Raw genomic sequence first — 25,380 nt, 5'->3', positions numbered from 1 at the left:
CTATTTTTTTTCTTCTCCCACCAACACTTTAATTTTCTTCTTTAGAAGTTTGAGCTTCTTCCCTATTATCACATCCGCTGGACCTTCCACATGATACGACGACCACCATTCTCCCAACCTTTCTACCATATGTGGATAATTCAACCAAGCAATTTCAAATCTAAAGGAAGTCGGGCCCCAAGATTCTAGCCTTGGATCAAGCAAAATAGGGGAATGATATGAAACTGAATGAATCAGAGCCTTTTGGAGGATGTCCGGCACAATAGCCATCCACTCAGCACCAATAAGGAATCTATCAAGTCTGCTTCGACTTTCTCCTCGAGACCAGATAAAAGCTGATCCCGATAAAGGAAGATCGATCAGTTCATTATCCGCTATGAAATTAGCAAAAGACCTCATACCTTGATTAATACGATTGCAGCCCACCCTCTCTCCAATAGATTTTATCTCATTGAAATCACCCCCAATGCACCATGGATAAGAACATAAACCTCTGATTCTACCCAACCCAGACCAAAAAACCTCTTTGTCTGCCCTTTGAACCGGCCCATAAACACCAGTGAATAGCCACAAAGACTCATCCTCCAACCTCCTAAGAGCCACTGAAATGGAAAATGAGCCTTTCCCTTTCCACACTTCAATACTTTGCCAACACACTTCGTCCCATGCTACAAGAATTCCACCAGAAGCTCCCAAAGAAGGAACAAAAGAAAAATCCCAATCTGCCTTCACACCACAACTCCTTATTATTTCTCTAGAAATATCTTCCAATTTTGTTTCTTGAATGCAGATTAAATCCGGCTTTGAACTTCTAATTAACTCCTTTAATTGAATTTTTCCCCCTGAAACCCCAAACCGTTTGAATTCTAGGAAATTATCTTCATAATGAACTAACATTTGTGAGTGAAACTCCCCCTTTTACCCCCTTTTTTCTCCCCTGATGAGCTGATTTTGAAACTTCTCCCGAAAAACCCCCTTCGTAATTAATTCCAAATTTCAGACGTTTTAACTGTAAGCCCAAGGGTCTACTCTCCTATCTTGTTTTGATGATTCTAAACATAATTGATTGTGTTTTTGAATACTAATCAATTTGCTTTGAAGTGTTGTGTTTAAGATAGGATTGATCATTGAAGAAACCAACACACAACATGGTCATGCTTGGAGATATCCCATACAAGAGTCAAAGGAGCTAAGTGAAGCTCACCTCATCTCTCAAGCAAAGCATACACAAGATGGAAGATCAATTGAAGACCAAGACTAAAGAGAAGTTGAAGATTGCATAGGTATCATTGTACATCCTTTCTCTTTAGATTTCCAAGTCAAGGCAAAGTGTTTTCAACTTGTTTTTCAAAGAACACTTAAGAACTTAAAATGCATTAGTGAATGGTTATGTGGTGGACCAACATGTTGGGACCCTCATAAACATTCCAAAATAACCATAGGAGTTGAGTTCCAAAAGCTAAAAATCAAATTTGCAATAAAAATCAAAAAGTGCGGATTTTTAGGCTTCTCGGAGCTCCGAGCTCGGAACTCCGAGAATTTTTCTCGGAGCTCCGAGCTCGGAACTCCGAGAGTTCCCTCGGAACTCCGAGAAAAGGTCCAGTAGCATCTGGACACTTTCTCGGAACTCCGAGACAATTTCTCGGAACTCCGAGAAATGGTCCAGTAGAAATTTTATTTCTTCTGGCCGTTGTCTCGGAACTCCGAGAATATTTCTCGGAACTCCGAGAATGGTTCTCGGAACTCCGAGAACCTCGCGACAGACTAAAAAATAGCCGTTGGGATTCAAATTAATTGTTGGTTTTTGATATGTCCACCCCCAAACGGTCATATTCTTTGGTGTGGTTATATATACAACATGTAGAGAAGTTTTTCACTCTCTCTTGATCTTTGAAAAACATCCTTAAGCATCAAAAACATTTGCAATCCATTTTAGCTTGAGTTTTTGTTTTTCATCCCAAACTTGCCTTTCACTTGTGAATCTTTTGAGTTTGGATATAGTAGTGCTTTCACTTGCAAATCACCATCTTTGAAGAGCAATCAAGGGTCTACAAAGAGCATCAAGCTTTCAAGAAGAAGCCAAGCTATTCTCTTTCAAATCTAGTGTAGGTGGCTAGGGCATTCCCTTTTTAATTCCCTAGAGAGCAACCGCTTAGAACTCGGCGGAGAAGGAGAGTCTTTGTAAAGGTGTAAGGGCATCCTTGTTTAATATCCCTTGGATTTGTAACCGCCTCGGAGCCGGGCATCGTGGAGGTCTCCTATAGTGGAATCCCTCAAGTGCGACCTTGAGTAGAGTGGAGTAGGCCGTTGGCCGAACCACTATATATCGGTGTGTCAATTTCTCACTCTTGCATTTCCATTATTGTTTTGGTTTGGCATTTCACTTTGTTCTTTCAATTATATTTGCACTAACCAAATATTTATTTAAGTGAAGAAAAATTCCAATTAGGGTTTATAGATAATTTTCAAAAGGCCTAATATTGAGTTAAATTCAATTCACCCCCCCTCTTGAGTATTTCAATTGGTATCAGAGCCTCGTCTCTATTTTTTTTAAAACCCTAACCGGTTTAGAGTAAAGATTCAAAAATGGCAAACTACCCTCAACATCATGAAGGTTATTCAAACACTAGGCCACCCTATTTTGATGGTACAAATTATGGTTTTTGGAAAACTAAAATGAAAATCTTTTTAACTCAAGACTATCAAATGTGGAGAGCAATTAATAATGAATATATCCTACCCACAAGAAATTTAAATGATTGGACCGAAGCCGAACAACAAGCTTCGAATTATAATGCCAAAGCCATGAATTCTCTCATTTGTGCTCTATCTCCCGGAGAATTCAATAGAGTATCAAATTTGAATTCGGCTAAGGAAATTTGGGACACTCTAGAAGTCACCCATGAAGGAACCAATCAAGTTAAAGAATCTAAAATGAACCATATTTTTCGGCAATACGAACTTTTTCAAATGACACCCGATGAAACAATTGCCGACATGTACACTAGATTCACCAACCTTGTAAATGGATTAAGGGGACTTGGAAAACAATTTTCCAATAGAGATTTAGTAACTAAAATTCTTAGGTCCCTACCTTTGTCTTGGGAATCCAAAACCTCCGCAATCACCGAAGCCAAGGACATGAACACTTTGAACCTAGATGAACTTATAGGGTCCTTGATCACACATGAAATGATTTTCAAAACAAAAGCACCCGAAATCGAAACTAAAATCGAAAAAGGAAAAGGAATTGCTTTTGCTTGTAATGTAGGTGAAAGTGAAGATGCAAAGGAAGACATCGAGGATGAAGTAGCTCTCCTAACAAGAAGGATCAAGTTCTTGCAAAGAAACATGGGAGGCATGAGAAATAGAAGGACCAATCCTCCATTCAAGAAGAAAGAAGAAGTTGGTGATGGATCTTCTCAACCCCGATGTTACGGTTGCAAGAAGCTTGGACACATTCGCCCGGATTGTCCACTCAACAATGAACCTACTTCAAACAACCGCTTCAAGAGAAGAGAAGGCAAGAAAGGAATGTCCGCCACATGGGATGAGGAGATTGAAAGCGAAGGCGAACAAAATGATGGGGAAGATTGCCTATTAGCAAGAAATGTGTGCTTCATGGCCTCAATAAATGACAACAATGAGGTAAACACTTTAAATGATGTCATTATCTTACAAGAAGTTTTAGAGTCCTTACAAAGTGCAAATGATGAACTTGAAATTCAATTTGATAAAATTGCATCACTTGAAAATTCTCTTGCTAACATGACAAAAGAATTTGGTTGGTTAAAAAAGGATCATGAATTCTTAGATAATGAAAATGAAAAATGCAAAGTAGAGATTCATGAGCTAAATGCTACCATTAAGACTTTGAATGAAAATCGACAAAATCTTTCTATTGAAAATAACAAACTAAAGCATGAAAACGGTAAACTATCTTTTGAATATGATGAACTCAAGAAACTCTTTGAAAAATTTGAAAATAGTTCATTAAAATTGGATAAACTTGTAAATCTTCAAAGAATGTCAAGTGACAAAAGTGGACTTGGACATAGATGGAATACCACAATATCTAACTATAAAAACAAACTTGAAAAGACCTCCTCTAGTAGTACCAAAATTTGCTTTTATTGTGGATTGTTAGGTCATTATAAAGTTGCTTGCTTGCATGCTAAACAAGATAAGATCAAATTGAACTCTAAAGTGAAAACAAATGAACATAGCAAGATTAGGAAGATTTGGGTACCTAAGGGATCTCACTTGCCTATTCCTATGTAGGTATGCCTTAAAAGCCACAACAAGAGGAACACATGGTACCTTGATAGTGGATGCTCTAGACACATGACCGGAGATCTCACTCAATTCGCATCCCTATCACTCAAGGATGGTGGAGAAGTTACCTTTGGAGATGACAAGAAAGGAAAAGTCAAAGGTGAAGGCACCATAGGTAACTCTACCTCTCCCATACATGATGTACTCTTTGTTGATGGCTTGTCCCATAATCTTATTAGCATTAGTCAATTATGTGATAATGGTTTTGAAGTTGTCTTCAATCCCGACAAATGCATTGTTAAAAATAAGATAAATGGAGAAGTAAAATTCATAGGGTCTAGAGACAATAACATTTATACAATTGGACTAGATGATCTTAGACTCCAAAAAGTGACTTGTCTAAATGCCATTAGTGAGGATTCTTGGCTATGGCATAGGAGGTTGGGTCATGCCGGAATGGATCTCATTTCGACCCTCTCCTCAAAAGAAAGTGTTAGAGGATTGCCTAAGTTCAAATTCATCAAGGATCACATTTGTAGAACTTGTTAATTAGGAAAACAATTGAAAAGCTCTTTTGCACCTAAAAATATGATTTCAACTTCCTACCCTTTGGAGCTACTTCATATGGATCTTTTTGGACCAATGAAGACTAGTAGCCTAGGTGGAAAGAGGTACGTGTTTGTAGTTGTTGATGACTACTCACGATTCACATGGGTCATATTTCTAGGACATAAAGATGAAACTTATGAAAACTTCCTAACATTATGCAATCAAATTCAAAATGAAAAAGGTGTTGCCATCTCCCACATTAGAAGTGATCATGGAACGGAATTTGAAAATGTACACTTTGACACTTACTGTAATGAACATGGCATTAAACATAATTTTTCCGCACCTAGAACACCTCAACAAAATGGAGTAGTAGAAAGAAAGAATCGAACTCTCCAAGAAATGGCTAGAACAATGTTGCATGAAAATGATCTCCCTAGATATTTTTGGGCGGAAGCGGTTAGCACCGCTTGCTATATCATAAACAGGGTATACTTAAGGCCAATCTCTAAGAAAACACCTTATGAGCTTTGGAAAAACTTGAAACCAAATATAAGCTATTTTAGAGTGTTTGGATGTAAATGCTTCATTTTGAACATTAGAGATAATTTACATAAATTTGATAAGAAGTCGGATGATGGAATATTCTTAGGGTATTCTTCTCATAGCAAAGCATATAGAGTATTTAATAGGAGAACCCTAGTAGTAGAAGAATCCATGCATGTGACATTTGATGAAAGAGAGCCAACACCTCAAGAAATGCCACATGATGAGGATGAACCCGTTGAACATCTTTTTCCAAAATTGAGTGCTCCTCCTCAGGCATCTACTAGTCATACACCACCTAGTGAGGAAGTAGAAAATGAAGATGATGCCTCATTACCTAGGGATAGGAGAACATTGGTTGATCATCCTGAATCCCAAATCTTAGGTGATGCCACATTGCCAGTAAGAACTAGATCATACTATCGTAGTGTGAGCAATAATTTGGCATTCCTATCCGAATTAGAACCAAAATCCATCAAGGAAGCAGAAAATGATGAATATTGGTTGATGGCCATGCAAGAAGAGTTGAGTCAATTCGAAAGGAACAAGGTATGGAGGCTAGTACCTAGACCTAGTGATCATCCAGTCATTGGCACGAGATGGGTGTATAGAAATAAATTGGATGAAAATGGAATTATCACTAGGAATAAAGCTAGGCTTGTAGCCCAAGGGTACAATCAGGAGGAAGGGATAGATTATGATGAGACATTTGCTCCTGTTGCCCGTATGGAGGCTATTAGGATACTTTTGGCATATGCATCTCATAAAGGATTTAAACTATATCAAATGGATGTCAAAAGTGCCTTCCTAAATGGCTATATCCAAGAGGAAGTGTATGTTGAGCAACCTCCAGGTTTTGAAGACTTCAAACATCCAAATCATGTCTTCAGGCTTGATAAAGCTTTATATGGATTAAAGCAAGCTCCTAGAGCTTGGTATGAGAGGCATTGCACTTTCTTAGTTGAAAAGGGATTCGAGATGGGAAAGGTGGATAAAACCTTATTTATCAAAAGAGAAAATCATGATATCCTCCTTGTCCAAATCTATGTGGATGATACCATCTGTGGCTCAACTAATCAAAAATTGTGTGATGAATTTGCAACCTTAATGAAAAATGAATTTGAAATGAGCATGATGGGAGAGTTAACCTACTTCTTAGGACTCCAAATTAAACAATACAAAAATGGAATATTTTTAAATCAAGAAAAATATACAAAGGAGTTATTAAAGAAGTATGGCATGGATAGCAGTAAGACATCAAGAATTCCCATGAGTACTACTGCTAAGCTAGAAAAAGATGAATTTGGCAAATCTGTGGATCAGAAATTGTATAGGGGTATGATAGGTAGTTTGCTCTATTTGACAGCCAGCAGACCAGACATTATGTTTACTGTCTGTCTCTGTGCTCGATTTCAATCGGATCCTAAAGAATCTCACCTATCGGCAGTTAAGAAGATCTTCAAGTACTTAAAAGGAACCCAAAGTCTAGGACTGTGGTATGAAAGATCATCTTCCTTCACTCTCATCGGATATTCAGATGCAGACTTTGCTGGATGTAGAGTAGATAGGAAAAGCACTAGTGGGACTTGCCAATTCTTGGGTAAATCACTTGTTTCATGGTTTAGCAAGAAGCAAAATTCAGTAGCTCTGTCCACAACAGAAGCAGAATATGTGGCAGCTGGAGCTTGCTGTGCTCAAGTCCTATGGATGAAAAGCACATTGATGGACTATGCAATCAAAATGGATAATATTCTCATCCAATGTGACAATACTAGTGCTATAAGCTTAACAAAGAACCCCATACAACACTCAAGAACAAAACACATTGAGATTAGGCACCACTTCATCAGAGATCACTCACAAAAAGGGGATATTTGCTTAAAATATATCAACACTGAAGAACAATTAGCGGATATCTTTACAAAACCCCTTAGTGATGATAGAATTTGCTATATCCGAAGTGCCTTAAACATATGGAGTGCGGATCAAATCAAAGAAATTGCCAAATAAATACTTTGTGCCTTTAACCAGCTTATCTATATAGTATTTATATATATAATCTTTGTTTGGTAGTATCTGCATGAATGAGATGTCAAATTTTTAATCTTAAAAATCACTCAATTGATATTCTTAGCCTTCTTAGTTTTTCTAAGTTGGAGAGGTATCTTCACTTTAATTAAAATACCTAACATCTTGACATATGTCAACATCTCGATCATGAACAGGTATATGTGCATTACTTGGTTATATAATTTTATACCATAAGCATTGATTCAGGGGGAGTTATCCACTCCTATTTTTTTTACACCCTTTCTGTCGATGACAAAAGGGGGAGAAGTTTGAAATTGATTATCTATTCAATTGACTATATGCACCACTTGCTTATAACTTGTATCATTTATATGTGTGCATATATTGAGGGGGAGTTCTAGTATTCACTTGCCTACTATGTCACTCCACACACACCTCATAATCAATTTTGTTTGTCATCATCAAAAAGGGGGAGATTGTAAGCCCAAGGGTCTACTCTCCTATCTTGTTTTGATGATTCTAAACATAATTGATTTTGTTTTTGAATACTAATCAATTTGCTTTGAAGTGTTGTGTTTAAGATAGGATTGATCATTGAAGAAACCAACACACAACATGGTCATGCTTGGAGATATCCCATACAAGAGTCAAAGGAGCTAAGTGAAGCTCACCTCATCTCTCAAGCAAAGCATACACAAGATGGAAGATCAATTGAAGATTCAGGGGGAGTTATCCACTCCTATTTTTTTTACACCCTTTCTGTCGATGACAAAAGGGGGAGAAGTTTGAAATTGATTATCTATTCAATTGACTATATGCACCACTTGCTTATAACTTGTATCATTTATATGTGTGCATATATTGAGGGGGAGTTCTAGTATTCACTTGCCTACTATGTCACTCCACACACACCTCATAATCAATTTTGTTTGTCATCATCAAAAAGGGGGAGATTGTAAGCCCAAGGGTCTACTCTCCTATCTTGTTTTGATGATTCTAAACATAATTGATTGTGTTTTTGAATACTAATCAATTTGCTTTGAAGTGTTGTGTTTAAGATAGGATTGATCATTGAAGAAACCAACACACAACATGGTCATGCTTGGAGATATCCCATACAAGAGTCAAAGGAGCTAAGTGAAGCTCACCTCATCTCTCAAGCAAAACATACACAAGATGGAAGATCAATTGAAGACCAAGACTAAAGAGAAGTTGAAGATTGCATAGGTATCATTGTACATCCTTTCTCTTTAGATTTCCAAGTCAAGGCAAAGTGTTTTCAACTTGTTTTTCAAAGAACACTTAAGAACTTAAAATGCATTAGTGAATGGTTATGTGGTGGACCAACATGTTGGGACCCTCATAAACATTCCAAAATAACCATAGGAGTTGAGTTCCAAAAGCTAAAAATCAAATTTGCAATAAAAATCAAAAAGTGCAGATTTTTAGGCTTCTCGGAGCTCCGAGCTCGGAACTCCGAGAATTTTTCTCGGAGCTCCGAGCTCGGAACTCCGAGAGTTCCCTCGGAACTCCGAGAAAAGGTCCAGTAGCATCTGGACACTTTCTCGGAACTCCGAGACAATTTCTCGGAACTCCGAGAAATGGTCCAGTAGAAATTTTATTTCTTCTGGCCGTTGTCTCGGAACTCCGAGAATATTTCTCGGAACTCCGAGAATTCTCGGAACTCCGAGAATGGTTCTCGGAACTCCGAGAACCTCGCGACAGACTAAAAAATAGCCGTTGGGATTCAAATTAATTGTTGGTTTTTGATATGTCCACCCCCAAACGGTCATATTCTTTGGTGTGGTTATATATACAACATGTAGAGAAGTTTTTCACTCTCTCTTGATCTTTGAAAAACATCCTTAAGCATCAAAAACATTTGCAATCCATTTTAGCTTGAGTTTTTGTTTTTCATCCCAAACTTGCCTTTCACTTGTGAATCTTTTGAGTTTGGATATAGTAGTGCTTTCACTTGCAAATTACCATCTTTGAAGAGCAATCAAGGGTCTACAAAGAGCATCAAGCTTTCAAGAAGAAGCCAAGCTATTCTCTTTCAAATCTAGTGTAGGTGGCTAGGGCATTCCCTTTTTAATTCCCTAGAGAGCAACCGCTTAGAACTCGGCGGAGAAGGAGAGTCTTTGTAAAGGTGTAAGGGCATCCTTGTTTAATATCCCTTGGATTTGTAACCGCCTCGGAGCCGGGCATCGTGGAGGTCTCCTATAGTGGAATCCCTCAAGTGCGACCTTGAGTAGAGTGGAGTAGGCCGTTGGCCGAACCACTATATATCGGTGTGTCAATTTCTCACTCTTGCATTTCCATTATTGTTTTGGTTTGGCATTTCACTTTGTTCTTTCAGTTATATTTGCACTAACCAAATATTTATTTAAGTGAAGAAAAATTCCAATTAGGGTTTATAGATAATTTTCAAAAGGCCTAATATTGAGTTAAATTCAATTCACCCCCCCTCTTGAGTATTTCATTAACTTCCTTGCCTTTCTTTTAATCAGTGTTCAACCTTATTAGCCGAAATCCGAGCTTTCAAGTCTCTGATCTCAGCTTCTTTTAGTAAGCTAGCCTAGTCATTTTCATTAGTTTTCATGTCGTAAGTGCCTTTAGTAGTCTTAAAGGTATTTTATTAATTTACAAGCTTGCTTAGATGAGAGAAAGGAAATGCATGGACTTGAATCATATAAAATGCATCAAAGACGAGAATCAAAGATTGTTAGCAAAAGAAAACGAGGTTAAATAGAGGCAGAGAAGTTACTTCGATAAGTTGTTTAGTACAGAACCCGTAGCGAATTTGGGTGAACTTGATAACGTTTTTGATGATACAAACCGGAGGTTTGTCCATAGAATCCAAACACCAGAGGTAAGAGTAGCCATGAAAAAGATGAAATTAGGTAAGGCTATTGGGCTTGACGGTATTACTACTAAGACTTGGAGATGCTTGGGTGAGGTGGGTTTGGTTTGGTTCACTAGATTATTTAACAATATTTTGAAGACTAAGAAGATGCCTTATGAGTGGAGGAAGAGTACATTAGTACCTATTTATAAGAATAAAGGGGATATCCAGAGTTGCACCAATTACCGAGGAATTAAGCTAATGAGTCACACCAATTGAGCATAGACTAAGAAAAGAGACTAAGGTGTCAGAGAATTAGTTTGGCTTCATGCCATGACGATCGACTATGGAAGCTATCTTCTTGATTAGGCGGTTAATGGAGAGATTTAGAGAAAAAAAGGACCTTCATATGGTTTTCATTGATTTGGAGAAAGCATATGATAGGGTTTTTAGGAATATTATGTGGTGGGTTCTTGAAAGAAAAAAAGTGCTTACTAAATATGTTGATATGATTAAGGATATGTACGATGCAGCAGAAACTAGTGTCAGAACTACCGATGGCACGTCTAGTGAGTTTCCAATTACAATAGGACTGCACCAAGGATCACGTCTAAGCACTTATCTTTTCACTCTAGTTATGGATGAACTTACGACGGGTATCCAGGGCGAGGTGTTGTGGTGTATGTTATTTGCTGATCACATAGTTTTAATTGATGAAACCAAAACAGGAGTTAATGCTAAGTTAGAGTTATGGAGAACTACTTTGGAATCCAAAGGTTTTAGACTGAGTAGGACTAAGACTGAGCATATGAAGTGCAACTTTAGTAATGTAAGGAGGTGGGGCGAGGATGTAGTAAATATGACTGGACAGGAGGTACCTAAGAGGGATATCTTTCGCTATCTTGGTTCAATCCTACAAAAAGAAGGAGAGATTGAAGAGGATGTTAACCACCGAATACGAGCAGGTTGGTTGAAGTGGAAGCATGCTTCAGGAGTTCTGTGCGATCATAAAAATACCTACCAAGTTGAAGGGAAAGTTTTATAAGACAAGTATGAGGCCAGCCATGCTGTACGGCTCAGAATGTTGGGCCACTAAGAAGCAGCATGTGCACAAGGGTCCAATGTACAATACCACCAAACGAAAAAAATACCAAGCACAGCGAAAAGGGCTCGGGTAGCGCGAAAAAGCAAACATGCGAAGGGAAAGCAAACATAAGATACAAGTCGTAAAAAGCTGAAAAGAGCCATTCATAACCATTTCCTTCTGGCCCGCGGGCCTACAAAAAAAGAGAGAGTGAAAACAAAAAGGCACGCAGGCCAAGGCCCCCGACAACAAAAAAGAGAAGAAAAAAAGAAAAGAAAAGGGGGCCTCCTCCAAAATCCCGCTCACCCCACCACCTCCAGCTCATAGTGACTGGCCGCTGAAGGATTTTTCCGCATCCGAAAGCTCCTTATCACTATGCTCCTCCTCCGAAGCGCTCCCCCAACGCCGATTCCCAACAAACCGGGTCTGGTCATTTAACCACCGCACCCGATTCCTCAACAAATCATTCTCCGCACGCAAGGCCGCAATCTCTCGATCCATGTCAATCATCCGGCTACAAACCTCCATTTCCCTACGATAGACATGAGAGAAGAACGAGCGGTGGCGATGAACAAAAGCTTCATGGGACTCCCTCTCGTAAAGGGGAGAACGAGGAGAACGCTGAGGAAGCCTTGGAGGCGGGTTCCTCTCAGAAATTCTTCGCTGAGGCCCCAACCCATCAGGGTTTGTCTCAGGACTACTGGGAGGACTCCCTTTTGTAGCAACCCTCCCCTCGCCACTTAGAGAGAGACCCTGGAAAGACGACGACATCCCGGACAAACCCGAAGAAAGGCCGAAAAAGCGAAGAAGGGGAAAGAAACGGAAAGCTAATCTGCATGCAAAGCAGAAGAACTCGCTCCCTATAAACCCTATGGGAGACCCTTGGGTAGGAAAGCGAAGCGACTTGCCCCACACGTGTCCGTTTCCTATTGGATGACCGGCCAGCACCACGTGATGGCGCCGCAATTCCTCGGGAAGGAACCGCCGGACGAAACAGCACGTCCTCTCGTATCCCAAAACGCCCATAAATGCCTTCGTCACGATATTCGTTAACCAGAGAAACAAGCCTACTCCCTTGGACCATTCAATGGACCAAAGGTATTATTATGATGAGACATAAAAACGGCACTCCCGGATCTCACCACGCGTCGCCTATGCACCCATACAGCCTAATCTCTATTAAAGGCAATGGGAAACGGCAGGCCCGAACCTCATCATCACAAGTCACTTCCGACCCCTCCCCACCGTATAAGAGGGAGGGGCCCGGAGGCAGGAAACCAAGCAGAGGGGTCCGACCTCAATTGCGCCAGAGGAGAAACGCACACCCAGGCCTGGGGCCCTGGCCCGAGGCCACGACGCACGGACACAACAGGCGAAGGAAATTAAACGTGCTAAGAAAAGGCTCGGAATCCCTCGCAGGTTCGGACAGAACATCACAAATCCTCACAACAAAGATAATTTAAATCAAACAGATGGAAAAAACAACACAAAGAGACACAGCACAAATTCATAAAGATTGCCCATTCACGTCCTCCTGGCCCCCAGACCTACAAAAAAGAAAGGCAAATAAGGAACAGAGCACTGGGCACACAGGCCCCAAAATCCCCGATAAGAAAAGGGAAGAAAAAAAGGGGCATGCAGAAAAACAGGAAAGGCCAGAGACTAATCGGAAGAAGACTCGTCTCCCGAAGGGTCCCCCTCCTCTTCCCAGGAGCTCTCCAGCAGGGAATCCACATCATATTCGTACAGCTGCTCGTTGAGGAAGCGAACATTTTTCTGCAAAGCCTCGTTCTCCCGCTTCAAGTCCTCGATTTCCTTACCCATCTTTGAAACACGGCCACGCAGTTCCGTTCCCTGGTGATAGGCTCGGGAGAAAAAGGACCACTCCCTGGCGACACGGGACCGAGACGACTTGTCTTCCCTAGGCAAGGAGGAAAGGCGAATGGGGGGAAGTCCGAAGAAGGGTTCGAGTTCCTCCTAGCCTTCTTCCGACTAGCCGCGGGGTCCTCCTCCGGATCGGAAGACAAGTCGGGGTCACTCGACGATTCCTGGGGAAGACAGGCCTTGCCCCTGACTCGCGACGGAGAACCAGACATGTTGTTGAAGAAGGCACGAAAGAACGCCTACTAGAAAAAAGAGGGGACGGAGAGCCACAACAAAGCGCCAGGGTAACTTCCCTTTTTAAAAGAAATGAATCCTTGTGCCTCGAAACAAGTAAACCCAGCTAACGACGCCACCGCTTCCCGAGGACGGCCGCCAGATAAAATGGCACGTCTCCTCGTACTCCGGGGCCCCCATAAATGCCCTCATCATGACGTCGCTCGAACAAAACCTTACTCCCTTGGCCCATCCAAATGGACCAAAGGAGTAAGGGGGAGTTATGATGGGACACAAATACGGCGTCGCTCTCAGATATTGCCACGTGTCGTCCATGCACAAGTAGAGCCTAACCATCATGAAGAAAGGCGTCGAAAAAACGGCAAAGACCACACAATCATGACACGTGTCGCCCTCTCACCGTCCAGGCCTCATCATCACAAGTTATGGAAGGAAATATCCGGCAAAGCCACGCGCGCCGGCGGAGCAGGGGGATGGCTCAATCCTGCAAAGGAAGGTTTTCTCTCCATAATTATGAAAATGCCCGCACGCCTTCCTTTAAAAGGGAGGGAAAGGAAGAAGAGAGAGGGCAAGGTTTTTTTAAAAGACTTCCCCCATTCTCAGCTCCCGCAAAAACAAACGGAAAAGGAGGCGAGGCAACAACAGAGGAGACTAGGAACTCAATCCTACTCTCCCTGCTAGTCCCCTCCGACCCACTCATTCACACACCTAGAAAAGAACCCACGTTTTGGTCCTGGTAACCCTGATCAAACCTCTTCCTCTTCTCGCTGTCCTTTATATTGATTGGTCGAAGGATCTGACTTGGGTGTCGAAGTGGTCGTCCGGGACCCACCCCGGACCCCCTGACCCCCTTTGTTTGTGATTGTAGACCCCGCGGAGGCCCTCTACCGACCGCGCGATCGCAGACCCGGATTCAGACGCCATCAAATCTGGTTCGTAAAGAGGAGAGATTCCCTTAGAGGCGGTTTGCGAAGAAGGTTAATCTTCTTGGAGGTGGTTCGCGAAGAGAAGTGATTCCCTTGGTGGTGGTTTGCAAAGAGAGTTGATCTTCTTGGAGGTGTTTTTATGAGAGGGTTTGTTCCCTTGGAGGCGGTGTACTTTGTACAGCTTGGGACTCGGCATTTGAAGAGGTCCATAATAGTGAAGGAAAATCCCAAGGAAAGACCAAGTACGTGGGTAGTAGAGTAGGTCCGTTTGTGACGGAACCACTATAAATCTTTATGTGGTCTCGTTGCTCTCTTTCTTGCCTCCTTTGGGTGTTTGGTAATATCTAACCTTTCTCTATGCTTATAATCATTGGAACAAGGGTTATAATTAAACTTGTAATGCTTTTCAAAATCCTAAATAAACTTATAATTGCTAATTGTTAAAATTATTTTAATATTACATTTAATTAGGGCAAAAATTTTAATAACCCAATTCACCCCCTCTCTTGGGTTGCCTATTGGGATTTCAGTCTTTTCTCCCCAGTAGAGTCAATGCTTTGTGTATGTTAGACAGAATGTCAACTCCCCAACATAGTTGGACCCTCTCATTTTGGGCAATTCGACCTCCGCTCGATTCAAAGCCCTAACAGATCAACCAATCTGTAGCAATAATTCCTAGCAGAGTCGAAGTGCGTGAAGACCTTTCAATCGACTTTGGACAGAGATCCCTGCTTGTACAATCCGTCTGTGAACGGATTCATCTACAAAACTCGGTCAAAATTGACCAATTCCGACACTGTAGGCAGATGTTTACATCCCCTTCAAAGTCATTTCCTCAATTCGTCGGTATAACATTGACTCCCTGAAATATTCGGATCCCCTTTATTCCTAGTCAATTCAGATTGACTCTCAGCCGACTTAAGGCGCTCAAACGGCCTTGCTAACTTTGTTAGCTCTTACAGTCCCCACCGAGGTCAAGGAGACACATTGTCACAACACCCCATATCCCTAGAGAGTCGTGCACCCCATGACCCCAAAGATTCGTTCGTACGTACGTCCCCAGATTCTTCAGCATGATGTCACCAAATCCCCAGCGGAGTTAATAACCAAACCCCAGTGGAATCTATAAACTAAATCCCCTGCGGAGTTTCTAATCAATTCCCTGGCATAACCATTCAAAACATATTTGAATCTTCAGCCAATATGAGTCCCCTGAGGCATCCAAACCAGTGTGAGTCCCCTGAGGCATTTCAACCAATATGAGTCCCTTGAGGCATCCAAACCAGTGTGAGTCTCCTGAGGCATTTTAACAAATAGGAGTCCCCTGAGACATCCAAACCAGTGTGAGTCTCTTGAGGCATCCAACCAATGTGAGTCCTCTAAGGCATTTTAGCCAGAGTAAGAGTCCCCAGAGGCATTTCCACCAATATGAGTCCCCTGAGGTGTCCAAGTCAGTAAGAATCCTTTAAAAATCATCTAAAGCAACCAAAGTCTCCCTGAGAGCACCTGCCCTGAGCTTAGAACCAAAGTCTCCCTGAGAGCATCTGCCTAGAATTTCCAGACTATGGAAGCTCACTTAGGCAATCCAAATCAGTGTAAACCCATTATCACACGGTCTCCAAATCCAAGCAAACCCATTATTACCCGGTAGCACTTCAGGGTAAGTTCGTTTCTATGCAGTAACCCTCCAAATCAGTGTAAGCCCGTTATCACACTGTATCCAAATCCGAGCAAACTCGTTATCACGCGGTAGCTCTTTAGAGTAAGTCCGTTTCTACGCGGTAACTCTCCAAATTAGTGTAAACTCGTTATCACACGGTATCCAAATCCGAGCAAACCCGTTATCACGCGGTAGTTCTTCAGGGTAAGTCCCCTTCTACGCGGTAACCCTCCAAATCAGTTTAAACCCGTTATCACAAGGTCTCCAAATCCGAGCAAACCCGTTATGATGCGGTAGCTCTTCAGGGTAGGTCCATTTCTACGCGGTAACCCTCCAAATCAGTGTAAACCTGTTATCACACGGTCTCCAAAATCGAGCAAACCCGTTATCACATGGTAGCTCTTCAGGGTAATTCCGTTTATATGTGGTAACCCTCCAAATCAGTGTAAACCCGTTATCACAAGGTATCAAATCCAAGCGAACCTATTATCACGCGGTAGCTTGTCAGGGTAAATCCATTCTATGTGATAATCCTGGAAAACAAATCAAATCCCGAGTAAGTCCGTTTGTACACTATAACTCATCAAAATTCATGACCCTTGTAAGTGTTTGTATCCATACAAATGCTAATCTTTTGGCCAAGCCTTAAGACCGATCAATCTCAAGATGTCAAAGTAACATCTTTTCAATATTGTTAAAATACAGTGTCCCATCACATCTAATCAACTGCTGCCTCTTCGGCATTTCTGTTATCATTGTCCACACTTGATGTCATAACGACATCCCTCAAGGTCCCTCCCCAAGTCAAGCTCCAAACCTGACTTCCAATAACCCTCCCGGCTATTAGAATTGACATTCTCCCAACACTCATTCTGACAGCCGTATTTTCAAAATCTCAAAAACCATCGGCGAGAGGTTTCACTCAATGACCTGACAGCAAGATTCCTATGTGAGGACAATACACGCTATGATCCGATGTAAGTCTTGCAAGCCTATCATTAGTCTCCAGTGACAAAATTTTGTTGTCTCCTTGCTTTGGCATTCAGGTGCCTTGCACGCTCTACCAAAGAGGGCATCTACAGACACCCAATTTTGTCAAGGCGGTACTAATGATACGTGTCATGAGGAAGAACCTTATGATGAGTCCTAGAGTACCAGTTAGGTTTCTCTCAATCCCTCTTTAGGGTAATTTCAAAACAAAACGATTTTTGAAAGCCATTTTTACAACCAGAAAGCCTGTTTTACACAACACCTGCCTTTTCGGCAACCAAAAAGCCTGTTTCACACAGCACCTGCCTTTTACGGCAAGAACCGGTAAAACCATTTTCACATGGCATTTCTATCGGTAAGTTAACTTTGGGTCAAAAACTTCCGTTTTCACCCGTAGGACATTTTGTTTCTCGAAAGCATATGATATTAGGTTCATTGGAAAGTCCCCAGAATGAGGAATCCAACGGACCTGACCGCGCGTGAATAAGAATTCAATAGGGGAAGTTATGAACATTCGAAACTAACCCATAAAAGACAAACGGGAGAAAAGACAAACATCGCGCCAATCGAGGATGATCTCATCCGAATGATGTCATCTGGATAAACAACAAATTTTGCCCAGTGCAAAGTTTGGCCAAAATTACCTTTTTTAGCCCCCCCCCCCCCCCCAAAAAAAAAACTATAAATAATGGCGTAAGGTTTAAAAAAAAGAGAAAGCTTTTTGGTGGGTTTTATATCTCCTCTCTCTCTCCTTTTTTTTATCTTATATAGAAAAAACCCTGGTTTTTTCTCCTCTACACAGTAAAAGTCAAAACCCTGCAGAAATTCCAGTAAAAACCCTAGTTTACTTGTTTCTAGAAGAGAGAAAGTAGAGAAACTCTACGTAGCTCACACCGGGCGTCGCCACTCCGCCAAAATTTTGAAGGTTCGGAGTGACATCCTTCTTTCAGTGTCATTGTTCTGCCAAATTTCACATAACTATGAGCTACTTTTCAATAGTAGCGTCGTTGTTCGGCCGAAATCTTGACAACTTCGGAGCCTCTTTCGGCCACATAGCGCCGTTGCACTGCCAAAATCTCAGCGATTTTGGAGCCCCCACCTCTACATAACGCCGTTGCGCTGCCAAAATGTAAGCAATTTTGGAGCCCCCACTTGCTCATAGCACCGTTGCGTTGCCCAAATTCTAGTAATATCATATTCATTTACCAGCCTGTCTGTAATTTCCTTTACAAAGTAAGGTACGAGGTGGTGACGTTATAAGGTACTCGGCTAAGAATGCCCAGATCTTATAACATATATCCCTCTACCTTTCTTTTACTTTCTGCAATTTTCTTTACAAAGTAATGTACGAGGTGGTGACGTTATAAGGTACTCGGCTAAGAATGCGCAATCTTATAATATATATCCCTCTACCTTTCTTTTACTTTCTGCAATTTCCTTTACAAAGTAAGGTACGAGGTGGTGATGTTATAAGGTACTCGGCTAAGAATGCCCGGATCTTATAATATATATCCCTCTACCTTTCTTTAGTTTCTGCAATTTCCTTTATAAAGTAAGGTACGAGGTGGTGACATTATAAGGTACTCGACTAAGAATGCCGGATCTTATAATAAAAACCCCTCTGCCTTTCTTTTACTTTCCGCACTGTCTTTTCTATTAGATTTGGAAACCTAATTAGGATCAGTTGCGAGATCTTTTGGGATTTCTGACATACGGTCTCAAACTGGAAACTATCGCTTATTTTAATTCTTTTTTTGTGAATTCACTTTATTTACATCCTGGAACTAAACATAATCTGAATAAAGGATAAAAAGATAAGCTATCATGTTTCAATTCTTCAAAAAACTCCAATTCAACTCAAGAGACAGGATTAATCAGGGCAAGAGGGGTGCCTAACACATTCCCCGATTGTAACCATAACCCTTACCCAGATATCTGTAAGGACCACACCTTAAAGTAAACAGAGCAAAAATATAAGGTTCAAAGGCCCAGAGCAAAAGAACCCCTTTGGTTACTGTTCCTCCAATGAAAGTCGAGTATTGCTACTCATTTCATTAGAAGAACTGGCACGGGTCCTAGGCCCTAACCTAGGTGGTGACTCTGAGTTTATCTTTCTTACAAAGTTAGGACTTCGGTCCCGAGTCCGCAAGAAACGCAGATCATACTAACACTCCCAGAGAACCCGATGTAGTGATCCCCCCTGCCACCTCACGCGCGGGGGAAAAAATTGGCTCCCATAAGGGTGCAAGGCTCCTGAATGCCAAAGTAAGGAGACAACAAAATTTTATCACTGGGGACTAATGATAGGTTCGCAAGACTCACATCAGATCTTAAAGTGTACAACCTTCACCAAGGAATCTTGTTGTCAAGTCATCGAGTGGAAACCTCTCACCGACGGTTTTGAGTTTTGAAAATATGATTGTTAGAACGAGTCTTGCGTGAACGTCGTTTCCAACAGCTAGGAGGGTCATCAGAAGTCAGGTTTGATCCCTGACATGGGGAAGGACCTCGAGGGATGTCATTTTCACATCGAGTGCTGACACTGATAAAGGAGACGCCGAAGTGGCATCTGGTGATTGGTACGACGGATCGTACGTAAGATTTGATTTGATATAGCGGATGCATGATCGTCATTTGCTCTTTGGTTTGGGTAAGCGATTTGATCTGATGTGATACTATATTTTAACAGTATTTGATTTTGAAAAGATGTTTCTTTGACATCTAAAGTTGATTTGTCTTAAAGGTTGGCCAGAAGACTAGCGTTTGTACTGATACAAACACTTACCACGGTTATTGATTTTGATGAGTTACCGTACATAAACGGACTTACTCAGGTTTGGAGGGTTACCGCGTAGAAACGGACTTACCTTGATTTGGAGGGTTACAACGTAGAAAAAGACTTACCCTAAAGAGCTACCATGTGATAACGGGTTTGCTCTGACTTGATACAATATGATAATGGGTTTACATTAATTTTGGAGGGTTACTGCGTAGAAACGGACTTACCCTAAAGAGCTACCATGTGATAACAAGTTTGCTCTGATTTGATACCGTGTGATAACGAGTTTGCTCTGATTTGATACCATGTGATAACGAGTTTACTTTGATTTGGAAGGTTACAACATAGAAACGAACTTACCTTCAAGAGCTGTCGTGTGATAAGGGGTTTGCTCTGATTTGATACAGTGTGGTAACGGGTTTACATTGATTTGGAGGGTTACTGAGTAGAAACGGACTTACCCTGAAGAGCTACCGTGTGATAACGGGTTTGCTCTGATTTGATACCGTTTGGTAATGGGTTTACATTGATTTGGAGGGTTGCCGCGTAGAAATGGACTTACCCTGAAGAGCTACCGTGTGATAATGGGTTTGCTCTAATTTGATACCCTGTGATAACGGGTTTACATTGATTTGGAGGGTTACCGCGTAGAAACGGACTTACCCTGAAGAGCTACCGTGTGATAATGGATTTGCTCTGATTTGATACCGTGTGATAACGGGTTTACTTTGATGTGGAGGGTTACCCCGTAGAAATGGACTTACCCTGAAGAGCTACCGTGTGATAACGGGTTTGCTCTGATTTGATACCGTGTGATAACGGGTTTACTTTGATTTGGAGGGTTACAGCGTAGAAATGGACTTATCCTGAAGACCTGCCGTGTGATAACGGGTTTGGTCTAATTTGATACCGTGTGATAATGGGTTTACTTTGATGTGGATGGTTACCCAATAGAAACGGACTTACCCTGAAGAGCTACCATGTGATAACATGTGTTCTCTGCTTTGATACCGTGTGGTAACGTGTTTACTTTGATTTGGAGGGTTATCACATAGAAACTGACTTACCCTGAAAAGCTACCGTGTGATAACGGGTTTGATCATATTTGATACCGTGTGGTAACAGGTTTACATTGATTTGGAGGGTTACTGCATAGAAACGAACTTTCCCTGATTGGATGCCTTAGGGGACTCACTCTGGCTGGATGATTCAAATATTTTTTGAATGGCTCCGCCAGGGATTGGTAACTCTATGTTGGAGAATCTGGGAACATACGTCCTTTGTTAAGGATTGGGTACGAACGACTCTCCAAGGATATGAGGTGTTTGTGATGATGGGATCTGCGACAACATGTCGTCCCGACCCTGGTGGGGAAGACCATAAGAGCTAACGAAGTTAGTAAGGTTCCTTGAGCACCTTAAATCGGCCGAGAGTCGATCAGAATTGATTCTGATGGAGGGGATACGACTGTGTGGTGGGATTCAATGTTATACCGACAAAATGGAGAATTGACTATGAAGGGGATGATAAACATCTGCCAACAGTGTCAGAATTGGTCATGTTCGACCAAGTTTTGACAAATCCATTGACAGCCGGATTGTATGAGCAGGTATCTCTGTCGAAAGGTTATTGAAAGGTCTTCGCGCACCTGGACTCTGCTAGGGATTGCCGCTAGAGATTGATTGATGAATGAGGGATTCTTTGTCATTTGACCGCCTTTGCGGAGATCACATGTCGTTATGACTTTGACGGGTAAAATCGCAGAAGCTAAAGTAGCTTGGAGGGTTTCTTGGGTGCCTTAATTTGGGCCTTGAATCAAGCGGAGTGAAATACTCAAGAGGGGGGGGTGAATTGAATTTAACTCAATATTAGGCCTTTTGAAAATTATCTATAAACCCTAATTGGAATTTTTCTTCACTTAAATAAATATTTGGTTAGTGCAAATATAATTGAAAGAACAAAGTGAAATGCCAAACCAAAACAATAATGGAAATGCAAGAGTGAGAAATTGACACACCGATATATAGTGGTTCGGCCAACGGCCTACTCCACTCTACTCAAGGTCGCACTTGAGGGATTCCACTATAGGAGACATCCACGATGCCCGGCTCCGAGGCGGTTACAAATCCAAGGGATATTAAACAAGGATGCCCTTACACCTTTACAAAGACTCTCCTTCTCCACCGAGTTCTAAGCGGTTGCTCTCTAGGGAATTAAAAAGGGAATGCCCTAGCCACCTACACTAGATTTGAAAGAGAATAACTTGGCTTCTTCTTGAAAGCTTGATGCTCTTTGTAGACCCTTGATTGCTCTTCAAAGATGGTGATTTGCAAGTGAAAGCACTACTATATCCAAACTCAAAAGATTCACAAGTGAAAGGCAAGTTTGGGATGAAAAACAAAAACTCAAGCTAAAATGGATTGCAAATGTTTTTGATGCTTAAGGATGTTTTTCAAAGATCAAGAGAGAGTGAAAAAACTTCTCTACATGTTGTATATATAACCACACCAAAGAATATGACCGTTTGGGGGTGGACATATCAAAAACCAACAATTAATTTGAATCCCAACGGCTATTTTTTAGTCTGTCGCGAGGTTCTCGGAGTTCCGAGAACCATTCTCGGAGTTCCGAGAAATATTCTCGGAGTTCCGAGACAACGGCCAGAAGAAATAAAATTTCTACTGGACCATTTCTCGGAGTTCCGAGAAATTGTCTCGGAGTTCCGAGAAAGTGTCCAGATGCTACTGGACCTTTTCTCGGAGTTCCGAGGGAACTCTCGGCGTTCCGAGCTCGGAGCTCCGAGAAAAATTCTCGGAGTTCCGAGAAGCCTAAAAATCCGCACTTTTTGATTTTTATTGCAAATTTGATTTTTAGCTTTTGGAACTCAACTCCTATGGTTATTTTGGAATGTTTATGAGGGTCCCAACATGTTGGTCCACCACATAACCATTCACTAATGCATTTTAAGTTCTTAAGTGTTCTTTGAAAAACAAGTTGAAAACACTTTGCCTTGACTTGGAAATCTAAAGAGAAAGGATGTACAATGATACCTATGCAATCTTCAACTTCTCTTTAGTCTTGGTCTTCAATTGATCTTCCATCTTGTGTATGCTTGCTTGAGAGATGAGGTGAGCTTCACTTAGCTCCTTTGACTCTTGTATGGGATATCTCCAAGCATGACCATGTTGTGTGTTGGTTTCTTCAATGATCAATCCTATCTCAAACACAACACTTCGAAGCAAATTGATTAGTATTCAAAAACACAATCAATTATGTTTAGAATCATCAAAACAAGATAGGAGAGTAGACCCTTGGGCTTACAATCTCCTCCTTTTTGATGATGACAAACAAAATTGATTATGAGGTGTTTGTGGAGTGACATAGTAGGCAAGTGAATACTAGAACTCCCCCTCAATATATGCACACATATAAATGATACAAGTTATAAGCAAGTGGTGCATATAGTCAATTGAATAGATAATCAATTTCAAACTTCTCCCCCTTTTGTCATCGACAGAAAGGGTGTAAAAAAAAATAGGAGTGGATAACTCCCCCTGAATCAATGCTTATGGTATAAAATTATATAACCAAGTAATGCACATATACCTGTTCATGATCGAGATGTTGACATATGTCAAGATGTTAGGTATTTTAATTAAAGTGAAGATACCTCTCCAACTTAGAAAAACTAAGAAGGCTAAGAATATCAATTGAGTGATTTTTAAGATTAAAAATTTGACATCTCATTCATGCAGATACTACCAAACAAAGATTATATATATAAATACTATATAGATAAGCTGGTTAAAGGCACAAAGTATTTATTTGGCAATTTCTTTGATTTGATCCGCACTCCATATGTTTAAGGCACTTCGGATATAGCAAATTCTATCATCACTAAGGGGTTTTGTAAAGATATCCGCTAATTGTTCTTCAGTGTTGATATATTTTAAGCAAATATCCCCTTTTTGTGAGTGATCTCTGATGAAGTGGTGCCTAATCTCAATGTGTTTTGTTCTTGAGTGTTGTATGGGGTTCTTTGTTAAGCTTATAGCACTAGTATTGTCACATTGGATGAGAATATTATCCATTTTGATTGCATAGTCCATCAATGTGCTTTTCATCCATAGGACTTGAGCACAGCAAGCTCCAGCTGCCACATATTCTGCTTCTGTTGTGGACAGAGCTACTGAATTTTGCTTCTTGCTAAACCATGAAACAAGTGATTTACCCAAGAATTGGCAAGTCCCACTAGTGCTTTTCCTATCTACTCTACATCCAGCAAAGTCTGCATCTGAATATCCGATGAGAGTGAAGGAAGATGATCTTTCATACCACAGTCCTAGACTTTGGGTTCCTTTTAAGTACTTGAAGATCTTCTTAACTGCCGATAGGTGAGATTCTTTAGGATCCGATTGAAATCGAGCACAGAGACAGACAGTAAACATAATGTCTGGTCTGCTGGCTGTCAAATAGAGCAAACTACCTATCATACCCCTATACAATTTCTGATCCACAGATTTGCCAAATTCATCTTTTTCTAGCTTAGCAGTAGTACTCATGGGAATTCTTGATGTCTTACTGCTATCCATGCCATACTTCTTTAATAACTCCTTTGTATATTTTTCTTGATTTAAAAATATTCCATTTTTGTATTGTTTAATTTGGAGTCCTAAGAAGTAGGTTAACTCTCCCATCATGCTCATTTCAAATTCATTTTTCATTAAGGTTGCAAATTCATCACACAATTTTTGATTAGTTGAGCCACAGATGGTATCATCCACATAGATTTGGACAAGGAGGATATCATGATTTTCTCTTTTGATAAATAAGGTTTTATCCACCTTTCCCATCTCGAATCCCTTTTCAACTAAGAAAGTGCAAAGCCTCTCATACCAAGCTCTAGGAGCTTGCTTTAATCCATATAAAGCTTTATCAAGCCTGAAGACATGATTTGGATGTTTGAAGTCTTCAAAACCTGGAGGTTGCTCAACATACACTTCCTCTTGGATATAGCCATTTAGGAAGGCACTTTTGACATCCATTTGATATAGTTTAAATCCTTTATGAGATGCATATGCCAAAAGTATCCTAATAGCCTCCATACGGGCAACAGGAGCAAATGTCTCATCATAATCTATCCCTTCCTCCTGATTGTACCCTTGGGCTACAAGCCTAGCTTTATTCCTAGTGATAATTCCATTTTCATCCAATTTATTTCTATACACCCATCTCGTGCCAATGACTGGATGATCACTAGGTCTAGGTACTAGCCTCCATACCTTGTTCCTTTCGAATTGACTCAACTCTTCTTGCATGGCCATCAACCAATATTCATCCTTTTCTGCTTCCTTGATGGATTTTGGTTCTAATTCGGATAGGAATGCCAAATTATTGCTCACACTACGATAGTATGATCTAGTTCTTACTGGCAATGTGGCATCACCTAAGATTTGGGATTCAGGATGATCAACCAATGTTCTCCTATCCCTAGGTAATGAGGCATCATCTTCATTTTCTACTTCCTCACTAGGTGGTGTATGACTAGTAGATGCATGAGGAGGAGCACTCAATTTT

The 25,380-nt window shown here is 41.0% G+C and overlaps 1 protein-coding gene across 1 annotated transcript; it reads right to left on the bottom strand.

Moving 5' to 3' along the window:
- Positions 1-897, bottom strand: LOC143883018 (uncharacterized). Its single transcript, XM_077386388.1, has one exon. The coding sequence runs from the start codon at positions 895-897 to the stop codon at positions 1-3; it is 897 nt and encodes a 298-aa protein (XP_077242503.1).
- Positions 898-25,380: the final 24,483 nt, after the last annotated feature.

The sequence above is a fragment of the Tasmannia lanceolata genome, unplaced genomic scaffold (assembly GCF_043159265.1).
Source record: "Tasmannia lanceolata isolate RefF3 unplaced genomic scaffold, GAP_Taslan_0.1 ptg000008l, whole genome shotgun sequence".
In the NCBI taxonomy this organism is placed as follows: Eukaryota; Viridiplantae; Streptophyta; class Magnoliopsida; order Canellales; family Winteraceae; genus Tasmannia; species Tasmannia lanceolata.
The sequence above is the reverse complement of the archived record's forward strand: the minus strand, read 5'-3'. Positions and strand labels throughout refer to the sequence as shown.